Source organism: Leptinotarsa decemlineata, unplaced genomic scaffold (genome assembly GCF_025532065.1).
Source record: "Leptinotarsa decemlineata unplaced genomic scaffold, Ldec_3_MD MMD2_tig00026358_RagTag_RagTag, whole genome shotgun sequence".
NCBI lineage: Eukaryota > Metazoa > Arthropoda > Insecta > Coleoptera > Chrysomelidae > Leptinotarsa > Leptinotarsa decemlineata.
This window is the reverse complement of record NW_027412703.1, coordinates 1318034-1342650: the sequence shown is the minus strand read 5'-3', so window position 1 is coordinate 1342650 and position 24617 is coordinate 1318034. Positions and strand designations below refer to the sequence as shown.

The 24617-nt window shown below is 33.0% G+C and overlaps 2 protein-coding genes across 4 annotated transcripts in view; one reads left to right on the top strand and one right to left on the bottom strand.

Annotated features, from left to right (window-relative positions):
- rempA (intraflagellar transport protein rempA) overlaps positions 1 to 3112 on the bottom strand; it is a 47557-nt gene extending 44445 nt beyond the window's left edge. For 2 of the 3 annotated variants that reach the window (XM_074184694.1, XM_074184695.1), the window contains exons 1-2: positions 2820 to 3111; positions 1665 to 1892 (exon numbers count right to left, since the gene is read on the bottom strand). In XM_074184694.1, the coding sequence (XP_074040795.1) occupies positions 1665 to 1892; positions 2820 to 2966 (375 nt within the window). In that variant the 5' untranslated portion in view covers positions 2967 to 3111. Of the gene's footprint in view, positions 1 to 1664; positions 1893 to 2819 lie in introns of all 3 variants that reach the window. The other variant, XM_074184696.1, reaches the window with a different exon arrangement.
- Positions 3113 to 4502: 1390 nt separating this feature from the next.
- The window catches only part of LOC111515486 (hexosaminidase D), a 36695-nt gene continuing 16580 nt past the window's right edge, over positions 4503 to 24617 (top strand). Inside the window, exons 1-4 of the mRNA XM_074184698.1 lie at positions 4503 to 4641; positions 4696 to 4750; positions 20600 to 20765; positions 23443 to 23663. Of these exons, the coding sequence (XP_074040799.1) occupies positions 4604 to 4641; positions 4696 to 4750; positions 20600 to 20765; positions 23443 to 23663 (480 nt within the window). The 5' untranslated portion in view covers positions 4503 to 4603. The remainder of the gene's footprint in view (positions 4642 to 4695; positions 4751 to 20599; positions 20766 to 23442; positions 23664 to 24617) is intronic.

Here is a 24617-nt window from a genome sequence, read left to right as displayed (position 1 = left end):
ACTTGCAGGCCTAGGTTTCCCAAATAATCTATTGAACTGGGTGAAATCGTATATGGAAAACCGTAGTCTAATAGTTAGCTGCAATGGAATTTTATCAAGTCCCAAAGATGTAAAACTAGGAGTGCCTCAAGGTTCTGTCCTGGGACCATTGTTGTTCCTCAATTTCATAAATGACCTGTCTGAATTCTTTTCTGAGTGTCACATAACTATGTTTGCGGATGACACTGCAATTACTGTGGCCGACAAAAACGAAGTTGAGTTGTCAGACAAAATAAATAAAATAATAGATAAATTCAGTGCTTGGTGTCAACGCAACAAACTTATTCTGAATAAATCTAAATCTGTTTCAATGAAATCATTTATTAGGAAAAATTGCAGCAGTGACTCTTCCACAATAAATGGTATTCGATCTTCCAGCAAAGTCTTGTTTTTAGGAACGTCTTTAGACGAAAATTTGACCTGGAGCAGTCATATTCAGAAGGTCTGCAATAAACTCAATTCCGCATATTACTCAATCAAACAATTGAAAAACACTCTAGATAATTTTGGATTGATGAATGTCTACTTTTCTATGGCTTATTCTCACATCAGCTTTAATATCATTTCTTGGGGATGTGCAAGGGAATTTCCACGAGTTTTTGTTGCTCAGAAAAGATTGCTGAGACTAATTTTTAATATAGATTTTCAAGTTAGTTGTAGACCAATTTTCTTAAGAGAGGGCCTATTGACGGCACCTTCTTTATTTATCTTGAAGTGTGTCACTTTTGCCCGTAACAATATAACTGAATTTGTCACAAACGCGGATATACATGGTAGAGACACCCGTCATGGGAAACTGTTAAGAACCGCCTCACACAAAACGGCTCACTTTAGATGCTCCCCACTATTTATTACAACAAACTGTTACAATAACTTGCCGGCATCTATTAGGAAAATCGAGTCAGATAAACTTTTTAAAATTGAGGTGAAGAAACTTCTCTTACAGAAGTGTTACTACAGTCTTGAGGAATTCTTGCACGACACTTTATCATGACATTTTGAGAGTATTTGCTAGAGCTTCTCCGATTTTTTATATAATACTTCTATGTTGTGAAAGTTTGTGGACATGAACCATATTTATTGTTTTTGTATTGTTCAACTTCTGTAGTTTTATTTTGTTTTTTAATTATGACTTAGCACATGTACTCAATGTACCAAAGTGTCAAATAAATAAATAAATAAATAAATAATGATAATAATAAGAAATTACATTACAACACAACAAAATACGATAGTAAAAGGTTGTTTATGTGAACCACGTTTACTTCTTGATAAAAATAATTTTAATCGCCAATCAACTAGCCCTACAAGCAATTTTGAAAGATTTCTAGGAACTTTTGTAAGCCACCCCAGGAACTAGCTGAAAAAATAAACCAAACAAACAAAATTTATATGTACCAAAAAACAGTTTCTGAAAATCATATATACAGTTACTCTCTAGAAACGTGTCAAATATGCATATCAAAAGCAGACATCTAAAGCAAGTTTTATAAAACATCTCATAGATTGCCTCAGAAACGAGGTTATTTTTCATATCTACAAAAATCTGAAAGACCATGCTGAATGAATGTGCAAATTCAGTTTATACTATTTATTCTATGAAACAATCGTAAAATATTACATACCGAGTCACATGAAACCAAACGTCCTCCTTTCTCACTGAATTCCAGTAAAATTATTGGTGCCTTGTGGGATCCAACAACGTTGACGAAATCTTTCTCTGGACTACTCCATACTTTGAGTTCTCCATTTTCCCATCCTGTCATCAATATAGTCCTTTCTGGATGCCACGCAAGTGCAGTCACTTGATAACTTCTATGAACGGGATAGTTTATGTCTTTCAGAGATTCTCCCTGAAATCGAAAAATAACTGTATGAACTCAACCTCAAGATAATGCTGTTAATTATACCCTGAAAAAAATTACGCCGGCCGCCGCTGGTCTTCGTCAGTCGACTGTGACTTGGCCGAGATCACGCTCAATTCGACTAGCGCGTCTCGATCGTTCTAGATGTCGCGTCGCTTCGAGAGACTTCCCTGTTGGCTTCCAGAGACTTCCAGACATTACCAACAGGCAGATGGGGCAAGTCTAGTGCGGAACGAAGTGATCTAATGAGGCGGTAGACATTTGAGTACTAGCCTGAAGTTTCAGTTAAACTGGCCAAAACGTTACATCCATGCTCAATCTCTAATGAGATGGGATGAAATCAAAGGATGTGATCTTACCAGGATCACCTTGGGCGACCTTGGGAAGCTGGCGCCGAAGAAATATCTGGCGATGACCAGGAAAAATCTACGCCTCATGAAGAAGTATCTTCTGTAGATATAATTCAGTGTTCACATAAAAGTATTTGTTTCAAAAGATTTTTTTTCTTTCATGTAATGCAATGTTTATATGAAAGTAGCTGTTTCAGGAGAACTTTCTTCCAGTTTGTGTCTAAAAGTTACTTCTTTGCATGATCTACACATCCATGTATAGACTTACTTATTTTCAAATTGATTACTTCCTTCCTTTCTTTGGAAGATTCCCACATCCTTTTTTATATTTAAAGCGGTCATTCAAATAGTGAATAACAATAACAAAACAACTTTACATTTCACTATGTAATGAAAGGGACATAGTTGATAATTTCAATTGGTATACATAGAAGTACCTTCAAAAGACAAAAATGTATAGATCTCTATTATTGATTATTTGTATTGCAGGAATATGACTGCATTGTAGAACTTTCCCATTTCTATGTTAATGTTCATTCAGTAAATGAATAAATAATATACTTACCAAATCATCAAAAATTATGACAAAACCACCTCTTTCTTGAGAAAAACTAGCTACTGCTAGCAGAGGATTGATGGAATGCCATATTCCATTTACCGAAATTGAACCTGCTTCTGGAAATTCCACAGGATTCTCTGAATATAATGTCATAGTATTTATTTGTAACGTAAAACCCCTTTTACCATACAGATAATTCGAAAGTTACCTGTTTTAGGTGACTTACAATATATTTCAAATTTGATTTATTTGTTTTCAAACACAAATACCTGTCGCTAAGCAACAAACCGAGTTGCCAAGTTTACTTCTCTCTGTTTCTCTCTAATCAATTTTTAACGTACGCCAAGTGGAAAAAACTCTGGACAACTGTGTTGTGTGGTTATACTATTTAATCTGTGGTTATACATTAATCTATTTATTTACATTTCATTTCATATTTATGCATATTCTTACAGTTGTACGAAAGCGTAGAAGGGCCACACTATTTTTTTTATATTTCCGACTTTGAATTTGCGTTCTTCCGATATTTAACTCGAAAATTTTGACTATAAACTTGAGGTTAGGCTGGAATATAATAAAGAAAACGGTTTAATTACAAGTTAAGAATTGTAAATTATAAATTACATTATAGAAAGTGGAGCCACATTTCAATTATCACCAGACACTTCTAGTACAAAGCACAAACCGATGAACTGATTACAAAAAAAGATAAGTAAAAAACTCAGGCATCTATGTTTGTTTGGATTGCTTTGTTTGTTGGATGGATATAGTTTAGTTGCTATCAATCAGCGGAGTGCCTTGTCTGCCTTATTGTTGCCTTTTGTCTTATTTCAGGCAGTTTTTTACAAAGTGAAATTAGAAATGATATTCATTGAGAATTTTTTGTACTGAAAACAAATCATTTCAGTTTTTCTGTAGTGCTATTCAGGAAACACTGAAAATTTGAAAAATAATTTAAATTTGTGCATTGTTAACTTTTGTTACATTTTTCTATCAGGTAAATTTTGCACACATGTATTTGTGTTACTATTATTGATTATTCTTCATTCAATGAATTTATAAAACTGTAAATAAACGTTACCATAGCTGTAAAACTCTGCCAGAGAAAGTTCAAGGTGGAGGATGCAATATGTTTCCAAAGGAACATCCAACAAGTTTCTTATGATATCCCCACTGTCTGCTGGAAAGTTGAAGATTTTCTGTAAAATTGATTAACAACTGTTCACCGTTCACCGTAAACTAGCTTGTGATGTCATTTGACAGCATTTACATGGTGATAAAATTAATCCATTTAATTCATTTTATGAATTTACGACCTCCTCTTATACCACAAAATACTATCTTATACTAACTCTGATCCTGTTAGCAGAGTTTCTTTTGTATTATGTGGTTTCAGCACAGTGTTTTAGGGTTCAGCTAGGTAATTTACACCACAATCCAATTTTTTTCTTTTCAGTCCTAACCTTTGTATGTATTTTTTGTGGATACCTACTACCAAGTGAAAATGGAATACAGATACACAAGTAAAAACTTCAAATATTGATATTGATTCAATTCACGTGGACTAAGAGTCTATCAACAACATAAAGACGTAGTTTGCTTTGAGCAAGACACATCCGTTATGCCAAAGGAGGAGACTGGCCTACAAGCCGTCACAAGACAAGCAAAGACCATAAAAAAGAGAAGAAGTTAGGTAATTAAAAAATGTTTATTTATCTTGTCAAATTTTTAGGTTAATAAAGAATATATAATTTGAATTTGGTTTTTTGTTATTAAATTATAATAAACAAATGAATAATTTTAAAGTAGACAGAACAGGTTCCCAAAGGTAAATATTTTTTCCTGATTGTGATACAAATTTCAGACATCATTTCTGTAATAGGTTAGTACATTTGGACTTGAAGGGTGCTCCACCAAGAATTTCTTATTTTGAAAAAGTGAGTAAAAATGATAATATGGCATTGATTTCATTGGACACTTTAATATAATATTTGTTCTCTGATGTGTAAAATATAAGTTTTAGTATAGGTAACCTGAAATTTAGTTGCAATAAAAGCATATTGTGGTCTACTTGGTTTTGCAGTAGTTTGTATAAAAAATAAGTGTAATACTTTTCTTGAAATGAATTGGTAGTTGTCTAAAAGAATCTTATGGTAAGTACCAGGAATTAATTTGAACAATTTTCTTTCTATCTTTTCAAGAGTGTATTCATATGACAATTCAACAAATTCAACGGATTCCAATTTATTGCACAATATTCCATTGGCGAATATATGCACACTCGATTAGGAAGTAGCAAGTAACAATTATGTACTAGCAAGGAATGAGTTACACGTAAGCATGCTCAATTAAAAAGTAATAAGAAAATAGTACGCAAATGCTTGAGCATTTAGATTTCATGGAAAAAAAAATCTGTAATATCGATTGTTGTAGATTTATTTTCAAGTATTTTTTAACCATAAGTCTATTCTCTAATAATTAGAAGCTTTATGAAAATGGATGATGACCCAGAAATTACCCAAATATTTCATACAGTTTTACAATAGAATTTTTATTCATAAACAAAGAAGGAGAAGATGGGGCCGTAAAATCTATAAACAGGCAATGCACTGAAAAGGGTTAATTCAATAATCTCATTAAAGCAATTGTGTTGCAAGATCATGAAGGATTTCTCTCATATACCACTTGTATGACGCACAAACTATGTCTTACTAGGACTTGTAGGCTCAAGAGTACAGAAAAAACCACCATGAAATACTTTGCCACCAGTTCACAGACTACTCATCAATTTGCAGTTAGTATTTTATACTTAAAATATCTGTTTAAATCTGTTTAAAATCTGTTTTTCCGTTAACCAGCTGTCGCACCCCTACGAACGACAGCCCTCAGAAGTCTAAACTTGTGCGAGCTAAAGATTAACGAGGTCTTACCTTTTAACTAGTGATTCTTAAGACGGGTTGGACGATAGCAAGTGAAAATCGATCGTTCAGACTAGGGCTTGAACCACCGACCAACACGGTAGTCAATTCGAGTGAGTGAACAAAGCACCCACCTCGATCCGCCTGGCTACCAACTTGATTTTTTTTTTAGTTATCATGCTATTGTTTCAGGTATTATAAGAGAAACGAGAAAGTACCAAATTTGCAGCTTCGTAAATGAATACCAAATCATCACATCCGTGCAGTCCGGTTTCATACCTCAACACAGCACTACAGTAAAGCCTACGACACTCTTGAGTTTGACATACTCTGCGATAAACTCATATTATTCAGTTTTTCTGTGAATGCGTTGTCTCTGGTTAGAAATTACCAATTGAATCGAACTCAAACAGTTGTAGTGGACAGTATCAGTTCAGAGGCTCTACCCTTAATTGAAGATGTTCCTCAAGGATCCATCCTTGATTCTTTACTATTCAGTTTGTTGTGAATTCCACCAGTCGGTAGAAACATGCTACACTCATTATTACGCAGATGATACTCAACTTTACTCATCTTTTCAATTTTCTGACATTGATTATGCTCTGAATCTCATCAATCATGATCTACACACAATCTTTGATATCTCACCATCTTATAAATTGGAGATTAAACACCAAAAAGTCGGCTGTAATGATCTTTGGAAACTATTACTAACAATAATATCAATATTAATTGTGGTATTCTACTTTCTGAAACTGAAATTTTCACCTTTCTTAAAAATCTGAAGGGACTGTTACTAAAACTAATTTATGCAGTTTATTGTGTGGTTTTCACCATAAAGGGTTTCACATTTCAATATTGTTACAACATTGCTTTTCCTTTAAAAAAAACCTATGTTAACAAAAATAAGAAACCATAGTACTCTTCTGAATTAAAGGAACTCCATAACATGTTATGTGAAATGTCAAAAATTGTAAAAAGTTCATTTAATGATTTGGTCAAAAGTCGGAATAACATGTTAAAGCATTACTATAAAGAAAAAGTGAAAATAGCAAAACACACATATAACAATGATAGGCTGCAAAGGGCACCAAACCTGATGAGAGAAAGTTGGAAAATAATTAACGAGTCAAAAAATAAACCAAATTTCAATTCAGTGAATCAACTTACTGTTAATGATAAAAAAATAGCAGATCACGAAGAAATAAGTAATATTTTCAGTAAACATTTTATGAATGTAAAATGTACAAGGCCGGAGCCTGATAAATTGAAATTAGGTCCTTTCAATGAACATAGTTTTTTCCTTTGTCCAACCACTCCTCAGGAGATTGAAGAATATATAACTAAAACAAAAGTAAACATGCTTCTGGGATAGATGATATATGTGGAAAAGCTGTAAGGTTTGTCAAGGAAACGATAAGTTTGCCTTTAGCTCACATAATCAATGAATCTTTTTTGTCAGGACAGTACCCATTGATTCTAAAGGTCTCTAAATCTATACCAATTTTCAAAAACAAAGGATCTAGAGAGATAGTAGATAATTACCGAAATGTCTGCTTACAGAGCCAACTAGCCAAAATTTTTGATATGGCATATAATGAACGTCTCAATAAATTTTTGAATCAACATAACTTATTATTTGATTGTCAGAATGGATTTAGAAGGAACAAATCAACAAATACCGCTATATCTGATCTCAATACTACCGTCTATAGCTGCCTTAATAATAAACAAAATCCCATTGCTCTTTATTTTGACCTAAGTAGAGCGTTTGATACAGTTGATCACCAACTACTCTTGGAAAAATTACACCGAATTGGCATACGAGGAGTTACAAGTGATTGGATTGCTTCATATCTCCATGACAGACAACAAATAGTGGTGATAAACGGTGAAAAATCTAAAGAAAATATTGTGAACATTGGTGTCCCTCAGGGGTCTATATTGGGGCCAGTTCTCTTCACAATTTTTATAAATGATATGGTTTATTCATGCTCTGAGCCAAAAAAAATCATTATGTATGCTGATGATACTAATATTCTGATTTCTGAGAATAAATTACAGGATACTGTAATCAAGGCAAATATTTGTGCTAATGATTTTCATGAGTGGTGTGTGTTTCACGGATTGCTAGTGAATTTGTCCAAGACATTTTTTATGGTGTTTACAACAAAAAATACAAATTATGATTTCAGTCCTCTAATAAGAGTTAATCATCAAACAATAGAACAGGTGAATTACATCAAATTTCTAGGTATCAAAGTAGATCAAAAAATGACATGGGATCCTCATATTAATGATCTAACAAATAAATTAAGCACAAGTTGCTTCATCATCAGGCAATTGAAAGGTACAATATCTCTGGAAACCCTTAAACTGGCTTATTTTGGAATAGTGCAATCGACAATAAGTTATGGAATAATGTTTTGGGGTAACTCTGTACATATGAATAGAGTTTTTGTTATGCAAAAAAGAATTATCAGATGTATGGCAGGAGTGCACTCCAAAACATCATGTAGAAAATGGTTCAATCAACTAGGAATTCTCACAGTCCCCTCACTTTATGTGCTGCAGATCATATTATACGTTAAAAAAGATGAAAATTATTTGAGGAAAAAAAAAAGATATACATAATTACTGTACAAGAAACCGTGAAAGATTATACCACCAATACTCACGATTAGGAGTTGGTCAAGACTCCCATGAATATCAAGGTATTAAATGTTATAACAAACTCATGGCTATTCATCCTGAGTTAAGTTTAATGAGTAGGAATGAACTAAAATGTTGGTTGAATGAATTTTTAAAAAACAAGGTGTTCTACTCTCTTCAAGAATTTTTAAATTGTTGATGTTCATTGTATATTTTAATATTTTACTTGTCAAAAATGTATATGTATAATCTTGTAAATTTTAATTACTTTTAAGCTCTCTTTGTGACTAGTCCAATAAGTTTTATGTATTTACACTATTTTTATGTTGTACATGTGAACTTTAGTGATGAATAAACTTCTATTCTATTCTATTCTATAAAAACAGCGATACGTGTTTCGCTAATGAATAGATTCAAAAATGGTGAATTTATTCATTTATTTATTTATTTATTTATTTACTGACTTGCCATTATACAATGAAGACATAAATAGTGTGATTGAAAAAATAAACAATTGAATAATAATATAGAATACCGTTAAAAAAAAAAAAGAAAAATATCAATTAATTATTAATAATAATAATCAGCAGTTTCTTCATAGTAGGTCAATACTTTTAACCTGATTTTTAAAAGACTACAAGGATGAGTCAAACAAATCAATATAGCTGCTGTTCTTATTTGCTAACCTAAGCGTTCTAGTGATGATTTCATTTAGGCCATAGCTAGTAGAATGGTAAGGAACTTTAAACAACCCCGACACTCTGGTTCTTCTTGAATTTTTTTATTTATTTATTTATTTATTATTTATTATTTGTTCAATTACAATGAAGTAAAATGCCCAGACGAGCGTAGAACATGTCAGTGTAATAAATATACAGTTAAAAACATTTAAAAATTGAAATCAATTAAATGTGAGACATTTTAACAGGTAAAATCTGAAGGGATGGTATCTTTAAAATATTCATCAGTTGAGTAGTATGCTCTATTTAGAAGAAAGTTTTTAAGTTTATTTTTGAGTGTTGTTTTAGAGAGGCTTCTTAGTGCATTTGGAAGTTTGTTATAGATTTTTATTAGAGTATACGGTATATTTTTCTGAATATAAGTAAAATTAGGAATATTAGTAACCAAATCTGCTTTATTTCTTGTTGGGTAGATGTGTGCTTTATCAAAGTCGTTAAAAAGCTTTGGATTGCTTTTAATAAACATTATGCTGTCAAGAATATACTGACTGTATAGGGTCAGTACTTTCTTTTCTATGAATAAAGGTTTACAGCTATCAGTTTGTTTGGATTTATAAATAATTCTAAGGCAACGTTTTTGAAGTGAAAAAATTTTTTTAACGTTCACAGATGCACCCCAAAAAATTAAGCCGTATTTAAGTCTTGAGTGGACTTGTGCATAATAGACAGACATTGACGCTTGAACATTTATTGTTTTAGTGATGACTTTTAGGGCATAGCAATGCCTTGCAACATTTTCTGGACAAAGTATCCAGATGAGATTTCCAATCCAGTCTAAAATCTAGCTCAATTCCCAGGAATTTTGAACTTTTACTAGTTGTTATTGTTGATTTACCATCCGAAAAAGTATAATCATTTTCAGCTGACTGTGAGAATTTGATTGCCTGTGTTTTATTAGGGTTCAGCTTTAGGTGATTTTGTGCAAACCAAGCTTCCAGGGTACTTAAAGCATCGAACACATTTCTTTCCAAGTCATCTCCATTTTGTTCTTCAAGGGTAACGGTTGTGTCATCAGCAAATTGTATAGTGTTTAAGTTGTTGTCCATTTGTAGTTCATTGGTATAGAGAATGTACAGCAATGGACCTAGAATTGATCCTTGTGGTACCCCTCTAATTATTGTTAGTTCATCAGACCTTATAACCTCATTTGTGATGTGACATTTTTCGACCACGTACTGTTTTCTATTATATAAGTATGATTCTATCAAGTTAGCTGAGGTTCCCCTGATTCCATAAGCCTCAAGTTTATTTAGCAATGTTTTATGATTGACATTGTCAAAAGCTTTTGAAAGATCTAAGTTAATCATTAAGCTATGTTTCTTGTTGTTTTGACTATTTATGACTGAACATAAAGCTTGATATATTGCTTGATATTTGATAGTAATGCTATAGGTCTGTAATTTTTTATTTGATCTATGTCACCCTTTTTGAAGATTGCTTTTATATGAGCTATTTTTAATTTGTCAGGAAATATTCCTTTATTAAGCATCATGTTTATAATAATTGCTAGGGGTGTTGATAGTTCACGTGCAACATATTTCAAGAGTTTTACCGGGATTTCGTCATAGCCAACCGATTTTAGATTTTTTAGTGACATTATTGTAGAGATTACTTCATGTTCAGTTGTTGGTGCAAGAAATAGGGTTATATTTATTGGATGTAAACTTGTATGTTCATTTGTTGTCATGACGATAGACTTAGAACATTGATTTATGTAGAAGCTATTTACTTTGTATAAGATTAATTTTTTATCTTTTTCTTCTTTATCAATATTTCTTAGAATTGAAACGTTCTTCTTTTCTGTTTTCCCTGTGTACTTTTGTACTAATGTCCACATTGCTTTCCCTTTATTGGTAGCGTTATTAATAAACTGGTTGTCACACAATTTTTTTGACTCTCTAATCACTTTTTTAAGTATTTTGCAATATTTATGTAAATAGTCTTGTGGAATTTTTCCTTGGAGTTTCATCTGATAAAGTTTTCTTTTATTTTTGCAGGACATTTTAATGCCACTGGTCATCCAGCTTTTACAGTCTTTAACATTTCTCGAGCATTTTTCCAGCCTGAAAATAATGTTAACTAGATTTTTGATTAGGTCATAAAATATGCCATATGCTATGTTTGGGTCGTCGGTAGAAAGTATTTCTTGCCAATTCATGGAGGTCAATTCTATTCGAAATTGCTCCATTTTCGCCCTAGAAAATATTCTTTTGAGTTGTGTGGTACTATGCCCTTCCTCATTTGAAATATCTAATGTTATAACTTGTCCTTCAGGATCAGACAGGGCAGTAATCAAAACTTTGGAACGATATGTTTTTTTTGTGCTGACAAAAAATGTTGTCTAGAAGTGTTCGAGTTTTTTTTGTTATCCTTGTTGGCTCAAAAATTGTTTGTTGCATATCATAAGTTGTTAAGACGTTTAAAAATAAATTTTGTATTGGATTATTATTCAATAAATTTATGTTAAAATCTCCACATAAGATCAAGTCATACATTGCATACTTTGACAAACACACACCTAGTAGTTGGTTCAATGAATTGAAAAATATATCAGTATCTCCAGAGGGAGGACGATATACGCAGGTCAGAATTAACCGATTTGACACACTTACAACTGATGAACATTCTATATGCCCTTCAACACTATATTGACAAATTTCAGTACATTCTTCAACATAAGTACTTGTGTCTTCTCTAACAAAAATACTGGATCCGCCATGTATGCGGTGTTCTCGGGAAAACACTGACTTGAGTACGTAGCCATTAAGTTTCATACAACTTTCTTCTTGTTTTGTATACCAGTGTTTAGTGAAACACATAAAAATAGGTTTCGGGTTTAAGTTTTCAAGTAAAAGTTCTATTTCCAGGGTTTTGTTTTTTGGGCACTGTATATTCTGATGAATGATTGTGACTTCAGTATTTGAAGAATTTGTCTGTAGGTTAGCTGGTACATCACTCTGTGTTCCTTTTTGTTTCATTGTCAAGCCGTTATATTGAAGTTAATCATTTGTGTTAGAAATGGACAATTCATATCACCATTTGTAACTTTATGAAGAAGTCTTAGATCAATTTCAGCTCGGCGGTGCTCCAAAGTAGATAAATTCAAAAGAAGCAGAATGTCTGAGTACTCATAGTCGGACCTCAGATAACCGAGCTTAAATGATCTCAGAAATTTGTTTTGTACTTTCTCAATCATAGATATGTCTGTCTGATATACAGGACTCCATATCACGCAATGTGATCAATATGACCTTTAAAGGTTACTTTGCTATCAAACAACACTCCCAAGTCCCGAACGCTGTTAGTCAACATTAGATTAATGTTTTTGATTTTATATGGATATACAATATGTTTACAGCTCTTGAAAATGTTATTTGATAACATTTATTTATATCTAAATGAAGCATATTTTCATCACACCAACGATAAGTTATTTAAATCTATTTGAAACAGTTCTGCATCATAAAAGTTATCTACAACCCTGTAAAGTTTGAGATCATCTGCAAACTGAATGACATCGGCGTATGACATCCGACACATCGTTTACAACAAGAATGAAGAGTATTGGACTTATATGCGATCCTTGAGGGACACCAGACGTTACAGAAATGTGTGATGATATGGAACCAGCATATTCAACATACTGAATTCTATTATCCAAATAACTCTATCCATTTTGACATGTTACCATTGATGCCTAATGCTAGGAGCTTAGCCATGAGAAGGTCATGATTTACCGTGTCAAAGGCTTTAGAGAAATTAGTATAAATAGAGTCAATTTGATGTTTTTCCTCTAGGTTATTCAAAAGAAAATGTTGATAAAGCAATAAATTCGTAGTGGTGGATCTACCAGATATAAAGCCATGTTGGTGTTCATTTATTATGTTTTTTGTATCGAATGTTAATTTTTCAGTTATCAAACAATCCAGCAACTTGGGAATTTCTGATTGCTCGCTCACTGGATGGTAGTTTTTAATATTTTCTTTATCACCAGATTTGTGGATTGGAGTTAGAAAACTTTGCTTCCAGAACTCAGGGAAGATTCCCATAGATAAAGAAAGATTAAATAATGTTTGTAAGGGTTTTGCTAGAGTGAATATGCAGTTTTTTAAAAATTGCAAAGGAATTCCATCGGGAATAGCTGAGAGTTTTCCTGGGGTTATCATGAGTTGATTGATTATTTCTGCTGTTTCAATATAGTAGTTGGAAACATGTAAACTCTCTGTGCATTTGTATTGCGGAATTTAAAAAACCTTTTCGTCAGAATAGGTAGTAGAAATATATATATATATATATATATATATATATATATATATATATATATATATATAGTAACAATATACCATTGTTACTATTGCAAGTGATATCCTCCAAATACATGGTTGATGGTAAGTTATATGATTTTCTTTTATTGTTTATATATTTCCAAAAGCTTCAAAAATCATTTGGAATAGCAAAGTCTTTTCTACCATCGCTTTGGAGTAGCCATTCCGTTGAAGATCATTTTTGATGATGTCTAGTTCCTTCTCGAGACCTTCCTTCCTACTACAGAGCCCATAAGCACGGTCTAATAGAGTCCATTGAATGTTCTCATTGCCGAGCACAAGAAACACACACACCGAGGGGAAACCAGCAAATCAGGAATAGCAGACCATGTTTGGACCCATCAACACAACATCGAGTGGTCCCAAGCTGAGATCTTGCACAGAGAGGAACATTGGTTTAGGAGAAAATTCAAGGAAGCCGCATACATGTTGTCCAACAACGTATTCAGCCAGGCCAGCGTAGAAATACGCAACATATGGAAACCCATCATCAAGCGAAAAATGGCCAACTCCCGCCAAAACGGTCATCTCCCACGCAACCAGTGGGGATAAGTGAAAGTACTCGAACGACCTATAAATAGTCATCTCTCGGAGGAATCACTCCAGTCATCACCCGAAGATGATTGTAGATACTAACAATCGAAACGTCGTGAACTAACGTGACTTGGAATCTCTCAACTTTTTATTTTCTTTTTTTTTGTTTTCTTTATTTTTATTTATTTTTGTTCAATTGTTCTATTTTACTTGTATTTTATTTCACTACTATTTCATTTCAGGTTTATTTTGCTTAATATAATTGTCATTTTCAGCTATTCATTTTTAATTCTTATTTTTTAGTTGTTTCAGGGATTTCAAATCATTTAATATAGTAGACAATGGAAGTCCGAACTAGTGAAATTCATCATGAAACATTGTCAATCACCTTCAAACAAACTTGAATTTCTTTGATCAAATGGTATGGATTCCTCAAACTGAATTTTGATTTGAAAATGGTGTGGTTATGAATAATTGCAATGAGTTTTTCAGATATTTCAATTGAAGGAGCTGTGACGAAAGAAACTACCGGTCTTATCGGGTAGTTATCTTTGTGTAATTTAATCAAGGAATAAAGTTTAGGTAGTTGTGGGTTCATGAGTAACGATTGGCATTTTTCAGTTTCATCCATGACACAATGAATATTTTTTGGTTACTTAACTACTTTAGGTACTTGAGGTACATTTAGGTACCGGAGTATTGTCAATTCAGCCTTTTTTAGTAATTCAGTGTTCAATAGGGGTGTCAGATGGTTACCAAAAAAACAAATAATATTTTATAGCGTGATATATCATATTTTATTGCCATGACATGTGAACTCATGTTCAAATTATGTGTGGTTGTTATCTAAAATCTTTTGAAAGGGACTATGCAAACTACTCTAGTGGCGTACCTCAAGGTACCGTTTTAGGCCCAATACTATTTTTAGCATATATTAATAGTTTAAGTCGCATGACGATAGACTTAGAACATTGATTTATGTAGAAGCTATTTACTTTGTATAAGATTAATTTTTTATCTTTTTCTTCTTTATCAATATTTCTTAGAATTGAAACGTTCTTCTTTTCTGTTTTCCCTGTGTACTTTTGTACTAATGTCCACATTGCTTTCCCTTTATTGGTAGCGTTATTAATAAACTGGTTGTCACACAATTTTTTTGACTCTCTAATCACTTTTTTAAGTATTTTGCAATATTTATGTAAATAGTCTTGTGGAATTTTTCCTTGGAGTTTCATCTGATAAAGTTTTCTTTTATTTTTGCAGGACATTTTAATGCCACTGGTCATCCAGCTTTTACAGTCTTTAACATTTCTCGAGCATTTTTCCAGCCTGAAAATAATGTTAACTAGATTTTTGATTAGGTCATAAAATATGCCATATGCTATGTTTGGGTCGTCGGTAGAAAGTATTTCTTGCCAATTCATGGAGGTCAATTCTATTCGAAATTGCTCCATTTTCGCCCTAGAAAATATTCTTTTGAGTTGTGTGGTACTATGCCCTTCCTCATTTGAAATATCTAATGTTATAACTTGTCCTTCAGGATCAGACAGGGCAGTAATCAAAACTTTGGAACGATATGTTTTTTTTGTGCTGACAAAAAATGTTGTCTAGAAGTGTTCGAGTTTTTTTTGTTATCCTTGTTGGCTCAAAAATTGTTTGTTGCATATCATAAGTTGTTAAGACGTTTAAAAATAAATTTTGTATTGGATTATTATTCAATAAATTTATGTTAAAATCTCCACATAAGATCAAGTCATACATTGCATACTTTGACAAACACACACCTAGTAGTTGGTTCAATGAATTGAAAAATATATCAGTATCTCCAGAGGGAGGACGATATACGCAGGTCAGAATTAACCGATTTGACACACTTACAACTGATGAACATTCTATATGCCCTTCAACACTATATTGACAAATTTCAGTACATTCTTCAACATAAGTACTTGTGTCTTCTCTAACAAAAATACTGGATCCGCCATGTATGCGGTGTTCTCGGGAAAACACTGACTTGAGTACGTAGCCATTAAGTTTCATACAACTTTCTTCTTGTTTTGTATACCAGTGTTTAGTGAAACACATAAAAATAGGTTTCGGGTTTAAGTTTTCAAGTAAAAGTTCTATTTCCAGGGTTTTGTTTTTTGGGCACTGTATATTCTGATGAATGATTGTGACTTCAGTATTTGAAGAATTTGTCTGTAGGTTAGCTGGTACATCACTCTGTGTTCCTTTTTGTTTCATTGTCAAGCCGTTATATTGAAGTTAATCATTTGTGTTAGAAATGGACAATTCATATCACCATTTGTAACTTTATGAAGAAGTCTTAGATCAATTTCAGCTCGGCGGTGCTCCAAAGTAGATAAATTCAAAAGAAGCAGAATGTCTGAGTACTCATAGTCGGACCTCAGATAACCGAGCTTAAATGATCTCAGAAATTTGTTTTGTACTTTCTCAATCATAGATATGTCTGTCTGATATACAGGACTCCATATCACGCAATGTGATCAATATGACCTTTAAAGGTTACTTTGCTATCAAACAACACTCCCAAGTCCCGAACGCTGTTAGTCAACATTAGATTAATGTTTTTGATTTTATATGGATATACAATATGTTTACAGCTCTTGAAAATGTTATTTGATAACATTTATTTATATCTAAATGAAGCATATTTTCATCACACCAACGATAAGTTATTTAAATCTATTTGAAACAGTTCTGCATCATAAAAGTTATCTACAACCCTGTAAAGTTTGAGATCATCTGCAAACTGAATGACATCGGCGTATGACATCCGACACATCGTTTACAACAAGAATGAAGAGTATTGGACTTATATGCGATCCTTGAGGGACACCAGACGTTACAGAAATGTGTGATGATATGGAACCAGCATATTCAACATACTGAATTCTATTATCCAAATAACTCTATCCATTTTGACATGTTACCATTGATGCCTAATGCTAGGAGCTTAGCCATGAGAAGGTCATGATTTACCGTGTCAAAGGCTTTAGAGAAATTAGTATAAATAGAGTCAATTTGATGTTTTTCCTCTAGGTTATTCAAAAGAAAATGTTGATAAAGCAATAAATTCGTAGTGGTGGATCTACCAGATATAAAGCCATGTTGGTGTTCATTTATTATGTTTTTTGTATCGAATGTTAATTTTTCAGTTATCAAACAATCCAGCAACTTGGGAATTTCTGATTGCTCGCTCACTGGATGGTAGTTTTTAATATTTTCTTTATCACCAGATTTGTGGATTGGAGTTAGAAAACTTTGCTTCCAGAACTCAGGGAAGATTCCCATAGATAAAGAAAGATTAAATAATGTTTGTAAGGGTTTTGCTAGAGTGAATATGCAGTTTTTTAAAAATTGCAAAGGAATTCCATCGGGAATAGCTGAGAGTTTTCCTGGGGTTATCATGAGTTGATTGATTATTTCTGCTGTTTCAATATAGTAGTTGGAAACATGTAAACTCTCTGTGCATTTGTATTGCGGAATTTAAAAAACCTTTTCGTCAGAATAGGTAGTAGAAATATATATATATATATATATATATATATATATATATATATATATATATAGTAACAATATACCATTGTTACTATTGCAAGTGATATCCTCCAAATACATGGTTGATGGTAAGTTATATGATTTTCTTTTATTGTTTATATATTTCCAAAAGCTTCAAAAATCATTTGGAATAGCAAAGTCTTTTCTACCATCGCTTTGGAGTAGCCATTCCGTTGAAGATCATTTTTGATGATGTCTAGTTCCTTCTCGAGACCTTCCTTCCTACTACAGAGCCCATAAGCACGGTCTAATAGAGTCCATTGAATGTTCTCATTGCCGAGCACAAGAAACACACACACCGAGGGGAAACCAGCAAATCAGGAATAGCAGACCATGTTTGGACCCATCAACACAACATCGAGTGGTCCCAAGCTGAGATCTTGCACAGAGAGGAACATTGGTTTAGGAGAAAATTCAAGGAAGCCGCATACATGTTGTCCAACAACGTATTCAGCCAGGCCAGCGTAGAAATACGCAACATATGGAAACCCATCATCAAGCGAAAAATGGCCAACTCCCGCCAAAACGGTCATCTCCCACGCAACCAGTGGGGATAAGTGAAAGTACTCGAACGACCTATAAATAGTCATCTCTCGGAGGAATCACTCCAGTCATCACCCGAAGATGATTGTAGATACTAACAATCGAAACGTCGTGAACTAACGTGACTTGGAATCTCTCAACTTTTTATTTTCTTTTTTTTTGTTTTCTTTATTTTTATTTATTTTTGTTCAATTGTTCTATTTTACTTGTATTTTATTTCACTACTATTTCATTTCAGGTTTATTTTGCTTAATATAATTGTCATTTTCAGCTATTCATTTTTAATTCTTATTTTTTAGTTGTTTCAGGGATTTCAAATCATTTAATATAGTAGACAATGGAAGTCCGAACTAGTGAAATTCATCATGAAACATTGTCAATCACCTTCAAACAAACTTGAATTTCTTTGATCAAATGGTATGGATTCCTCAAACTGAATTTTGATTTGAAAATGGTGTGGTTATGAATAATTGCAATGAGTTTTTCAGATATTTCAATTGAAGGAGCTGTGACGAAAGAAACTACCGGTCTTATCGGGTAGTTATCTTTGTGTAATTTAATCAAGGAATAAAGTTTAGGTAGTTGTGGGTTCATGAGTAACGATTGGCATTTTTCAGTTTCATCCATGACACAATGAATATTTTTTGGTTACTTAACTACTTTAGGTACTTGAGGTACATTTAGGTACCGGAGTATTGTCAATTCAGCCTTTTTTAGTAATTCAGTGTTCAATAGGGGTGTCAGATGGTTACCAAAAAAACAAATAATATTTTATAGCGTGATATATCATATTTTATTGCCATGACATGTGAACTCATGTTCAAATTATGTGTGGTTGTTATCTAAAATCTTTTGAAAGGGACTATGCAAACTACTCTAGTGGCGTACCTCAAGGTACCGTTTTAGGCCCAATACTATTTTTAGCATATATTAATAGTTTAAGTCGCATAAAGAATTTCAAAGGGCACCTCATATCATATGCTGACGATACTGCAATTATCTGTACAGGTGATACATGGCAACAGGTATATAAAGTAGCAGAAGAGTGTTTGGGTAAAATACAAATTTGGTTAAGTAACAATCTTCTCAACCTTAATGTTGAAAAATCGAAATTTATTACTTTCACTCTTCTGAGCAACCACCAACCTGTCCAACAAAAAATTTATTAACATATGCCAAAGTGTTCTGAAACCATTTGTGAATGTCCATATATTGAAAAAGTAACTAAAGTATTTATGAGTTGTAATGGACCAACATCTGAGATGGGATGAACATTTGCAATATATAGTAAAAAGACTTAGAGATCTTAGCTATAAAATATATGAACTCAAGGATATACTCACACACGCTTAATTATTGTTTACAAATCTCTCGTTGAGTCAGTTATACGATATTGTATCACAGTGTGGGGTGGAATGTTTGAGAATGTGCTAAATATTGTACAGGTGCTCCAGAATACAGTTTTAAAAATGTTGAAAAAAAAAACCAGACAATTTGATACAGAAAAACTCTATTCTGAAACTAATCTGCTTGATATAAGAAGTTTGTATGCACACCACTGTCTTATATGGATATACTCAAACAATATCAATTATTCTAAGGCAAATACAAAGTACACCAGAAATGTACATAATTTATCCATTGATATACCCCTTTACAAAAAAAGTCATACCCAACGTTCAGTCTACTATTTCGCTCCAAAACTGTATAACATGCTTCCCCTTGAAATAAAGATAAATACCACATTTTTAAAGTATAAAAAAAATACAAAAGAATTCATAATTGTAAATAATACCCGTATAAACAGTTTATTCAAACATACCCAATAACACAGAAATATCACTCAGTACATTTTCTAATCTTCCAATGTGTCTTTCAGTGTATGTGTACCTATTTCCAATATTATGTAAACCTACATGTATAGATAATTATAGGTACTTATTCTCATAAAATATACCAGTTTCCTCTGTCTACTCACTAATACAACTGCAACAGTTATTTAATCTTTTATTACTTTTGTGCCTGATATATTTTTAAAGTACTTCCACGGGGAGACAGATGGAAGCACATTACAAGCCACCGTTGCCTAGGCTGCTTTCCTCAAACTCCTAATGGTCCTAACCATAATATTAATAAATTGTATATTAACATATTCCAAATAAAATTGAATTGAATTGAATTGACTCTTTTGACAAACCTGGTTAAATTTTATTTTTAACTGTTACATTTCATCTACTTGATATGTGACCTTAGTTTTGCTCAAATTGGGTTTCTGCTTATTTGGGTTTTTAAATTGTTTTTTTTTCCTTTATTCTTTGAAGTGCTATACATACCAGGTTTTTTTACAAGCTTTGTCAATGAGATAGTATTTTCTTGGAAAATAAAGTATATTTCTATCTATCTATATTATTAAGAATTTTGAACGGAAATCAGAGAAATTTATGATAAATTCAGATGATTTCGTTAAATACATATAATTAAATTCGTTTCAGATTCTCCCATTTATTAAAAATATTGGAGCCACAGGCATACTTTTAGAATGGGAAGATACCTTTCCATACACAAAAGATGTTATTCCTATCGGCAGTCTGTCTGATCATGCTCAGACAAGTGGAGCCCCTTATTCTATGGAAGAGGCTAAGCAAATCCTGACTATAGGTGAGTGTTCAGTTTATGAGTGTTTGTAGGGTGTAACATCAAATTGACTGACTGAAAATGCCTACTGATGATTGTATTTCTAGATCTGTGTTTCAAACCTTAATAATATTTATTTATTTATTAACGGATAACACCCAATTTAGTTCAACAGTTTTTTACAATAAATTATATGAATACAGGCATAATTACATCTAACTTACTTGCCAAAAGTGAAACTAACATTTGAAGTTCTTGATGGTGTTTAATGTCTTGCATAATGAAGAACAATAGTGAGGAATTGTATGTTCCTGGTGATATTAAAAAGGCTGCAAAAATAACTTCAATTGAATTGTTACCAAAAAAATCGGCTCAGCAGTACAAGATCACATATTCTAATTTTCTTAGCTTGTGTAGACTTAACAACGTCGAAGGAAATTTCAGCGAAACCATCTTCTTAGCCTATCTAGAGGAGAAATAAAAAATATGGAACTCGTCAACTTTGTGGAGCAAGTTTTCAATGATAAAGTTGAGTACTCTCGTTAAAAATGGTGTTAATTTCGAGGTAAAAATGAAAGTTATAGGCCTGCCTATATGGAGCCTGCCTATATGGAGCCTGCCTATATGGAGCCTGCCAGCGTGAAGAGCTGTGCCATTTATTAATAGAAGACATTGAATTAATAGATAAATCATTGATTGTTCAAATTCCGAATACAAAAACGAAAATAGGTCGTTTTTTTGCATTGTTAGAAAAAACATTGATTATTTTAATAAAAACGTTGCTTTACGCCCTTGTGTTACCAATCATTAACCTTCTTTTCTGAAATACTCAAATTATAAATGCAGTGTCAACCCAGTTGGTATAAACACGTTTGGGAAAATGCCTTCTACCATTGCTGAGTTTCTCAACTTCCGGGAATCAAAGGAATATACAGTTCACTGATTCAGAAGGTCTTCTGCTTCTTTGCTAGTAGAATCAGGAGCAAATATAACAGATATTGAGAACCATGGAGGATGGAAGTCTACAACAGTAGCCGAGGGTTACATTGATCAATCTATTTCTTATAAAAAGGCTATTGCTGAAAGAATAATCCCAACAGCTAGCTCCAGAGTTACAGCATCGTCCTTCTTCACTTGAAAATTTGAATGTTTCCCATAAAATTGTCAACTCATCTAGTTCAAATATATTTCAAGGCTCTCCAACATCGCAAGGTATCAATATCAGCAGTTGTTCTATGTGTACTTTTCATATTATTGTTCATAAATATTAATAATAATAATGCAATTAATGTATATAATACATTTGTAAGAGAATTTAATTGTATCTATATCTATTGTTCATAATAAAACTTCTTTGAAAACTGAATAATTATGTTTTGTTTATTGCTATTTGGTCGAAAAAAATCATGCTAAAAATACTTTTAATACCTAAAATATTTTTAACATACTACTTTGTAAACATCATCTTTTAATATTCTTGATAACCATTAAAAACGTTACTTTTAATGACAGTTGTACAAAAATAAATTTACTGATATGCGAGAATTGAAATTAGGATTAAATGAACGATGAGGATATGAAGATTCAAGAATTAGGGAAGTTAATGTTTATTTTTATTTATAATTAATTTCTGAGAGAGTGTAACGCAATCTCAAATTTTGGTTTGTTTAATGAAGAGAAATCCAGATCGACTCTATTACCACCGATAGAAACTCCAGACAGGAGGAGTGTTTGCCGCAGTTCCAACGATGAAAATCTATAGGAAATGTTTCTGTATATTTTTTATTCAAATAAGTCGTCACAGCAACTGCAAAATGAGCAGGAGCTCCATCTTGTTGCAGAATAAGGTCCATGTCAAATTCGTCTAAATTATTTTCGACAGTTGCCACTATTAGCGGATCTATCACTGTTTCCAGCATTTCTAAATAGAGGGCACCAGTCAGATTTTTCTCAATGAATAATGGACCTATAATGTGGTCATCCAGTATTTATGTCCACACATTAACTTTTTGGGGAAACTGGGTATGAGTTTCGCGAAAAAGTCAAGGATTTTCATCTGACCAGTACCTCAAATTTTGTCTATGCAAGTAACCGTTTAAAAAAAAGTAGCCTCATCAGTTAGAGACAATTTCACAATATTCTAGAAGGCGCTCTGGATCATCGTCCGTCAGGTCATTTATCATTTTTATTTTGTAGGGATGATTTTTTTCAGAACCCTCAACACCGTCATCTGCAAAACTTCGATTCAAGGCAACAGTTCCACTCTATGAGGACGGATTATTCACAAACTCGCTCATAATGTCCACTTGTTCATCTTCCCCTGTAGTTGATGGCCCAGAACGTGTTTTATTCTGCACACTGCCATTCTTATAAAATTTTTTCACACAGCCTCATGATAATTGCGATGAGCCTCACCAAAAATAACAATTGCTTCACATTTCTCATTCAACGTACCTGCAACTATTGTTTGAAGATGAATAGCAACCACAACTAACAGCTAGTATACAGTGACTCGCACTCTCCGTGATACAAGTTTTTTGTAGTCACCATATAGTCTCAAACATCCAAAAACACCTACAAAAACGTGTACTTAATATCTACGCAAATGACAAATACTTTTTTTTTCTGATTTATTCAGCCGTTACTTGATGAAGATCCATAGCAATTTCAAAAACTACACCTCACTAAAATATTATTGCAGCTGCTGCCTGTGACTTGATAGTAATTCCACTGTTGCAAACATTTGGTCACTTGGAGTTCGTCTTAAAGCATGAAAATTGGCGTAGTTTGAGGGAAGTTGAGGAATTTCCTAGCTCCATATGCCCGAGCAAAAGCGGAACAATTCAGCTGATCACAAGTCTACTTGAACAAATGATTGAATTTCATCCGAGTATTCAGTATATTCACTTGGGAGGTGACGAGGTACGCCATTGTTTATAATGTTTGTTAGGTAACACAAATATCTGTGAGAGTAATCCTGTGTTGAATATTACTTGAGCTTAATCCCAACACCAAACCGTTATTTATTTTTAAGACCTCCACACGTGTTTTAATCACCAAGTGATCCTCTTGAAGTGTTTCAATCACACCAAACTGTTATTTTCAAAACCTCGACACGTGTTTCAGTCACCAAGTGATCCTCTTGAAGAGTTTCAATCACATCAAACCGTTATTTTCAACACCTCGATACGTGTTTCAGTCACCAAGTGATCCTCTTGAAGTGTTTCAATCACACCAAACCGTTATTTTTAACACCTCGACACATGTTTCAGTCACCAAATGATCCTCTTGAAGTGTTTCAATCACTTCAAACCGTTATTTTTAACACCTTGATACGTGTTTCAGTCACAAAGTGATCCTCTTGAAGTGTTTCAATCAGAATATAGAATAGAGAAAATATTTTTGTCTAGTTTCTACTGTGTTTATTTATTCGTTACGACCGGTTTCGGCTTATAAGGCTATTTGACGTTACGACCGAAACCGGTCGTAACGAATAAATAAACACAGTAGAAACTAGACAAAAGTATTTTTTTTCATTCTATATTCAACATGAATTTCCACAAAATAAGTCATCAATCGAATGAGTCTTTCAATCAGACCAAACCGTTATTTTCAACACCTCGACACGTGTTTCAGTCATCAAGTGATCCTCTTCAAGGGGATCACTTGGCGATTTTCTCGAAGTGTTTCAACACCTCGACACGTGTTTCAATCACCAAGTGATCATCTCGAAGTATTTCAATCACAGCAAACCGTTATTTTCAACACCTCGACACGTGTTTCAGTCACCAAGTGATCCTCTTGAAGTGTTTCAATCAGACCAAACCGTTATTTTTAACACCTCGACACGTGTTTCAGTCACCAAGTAATCCTCTT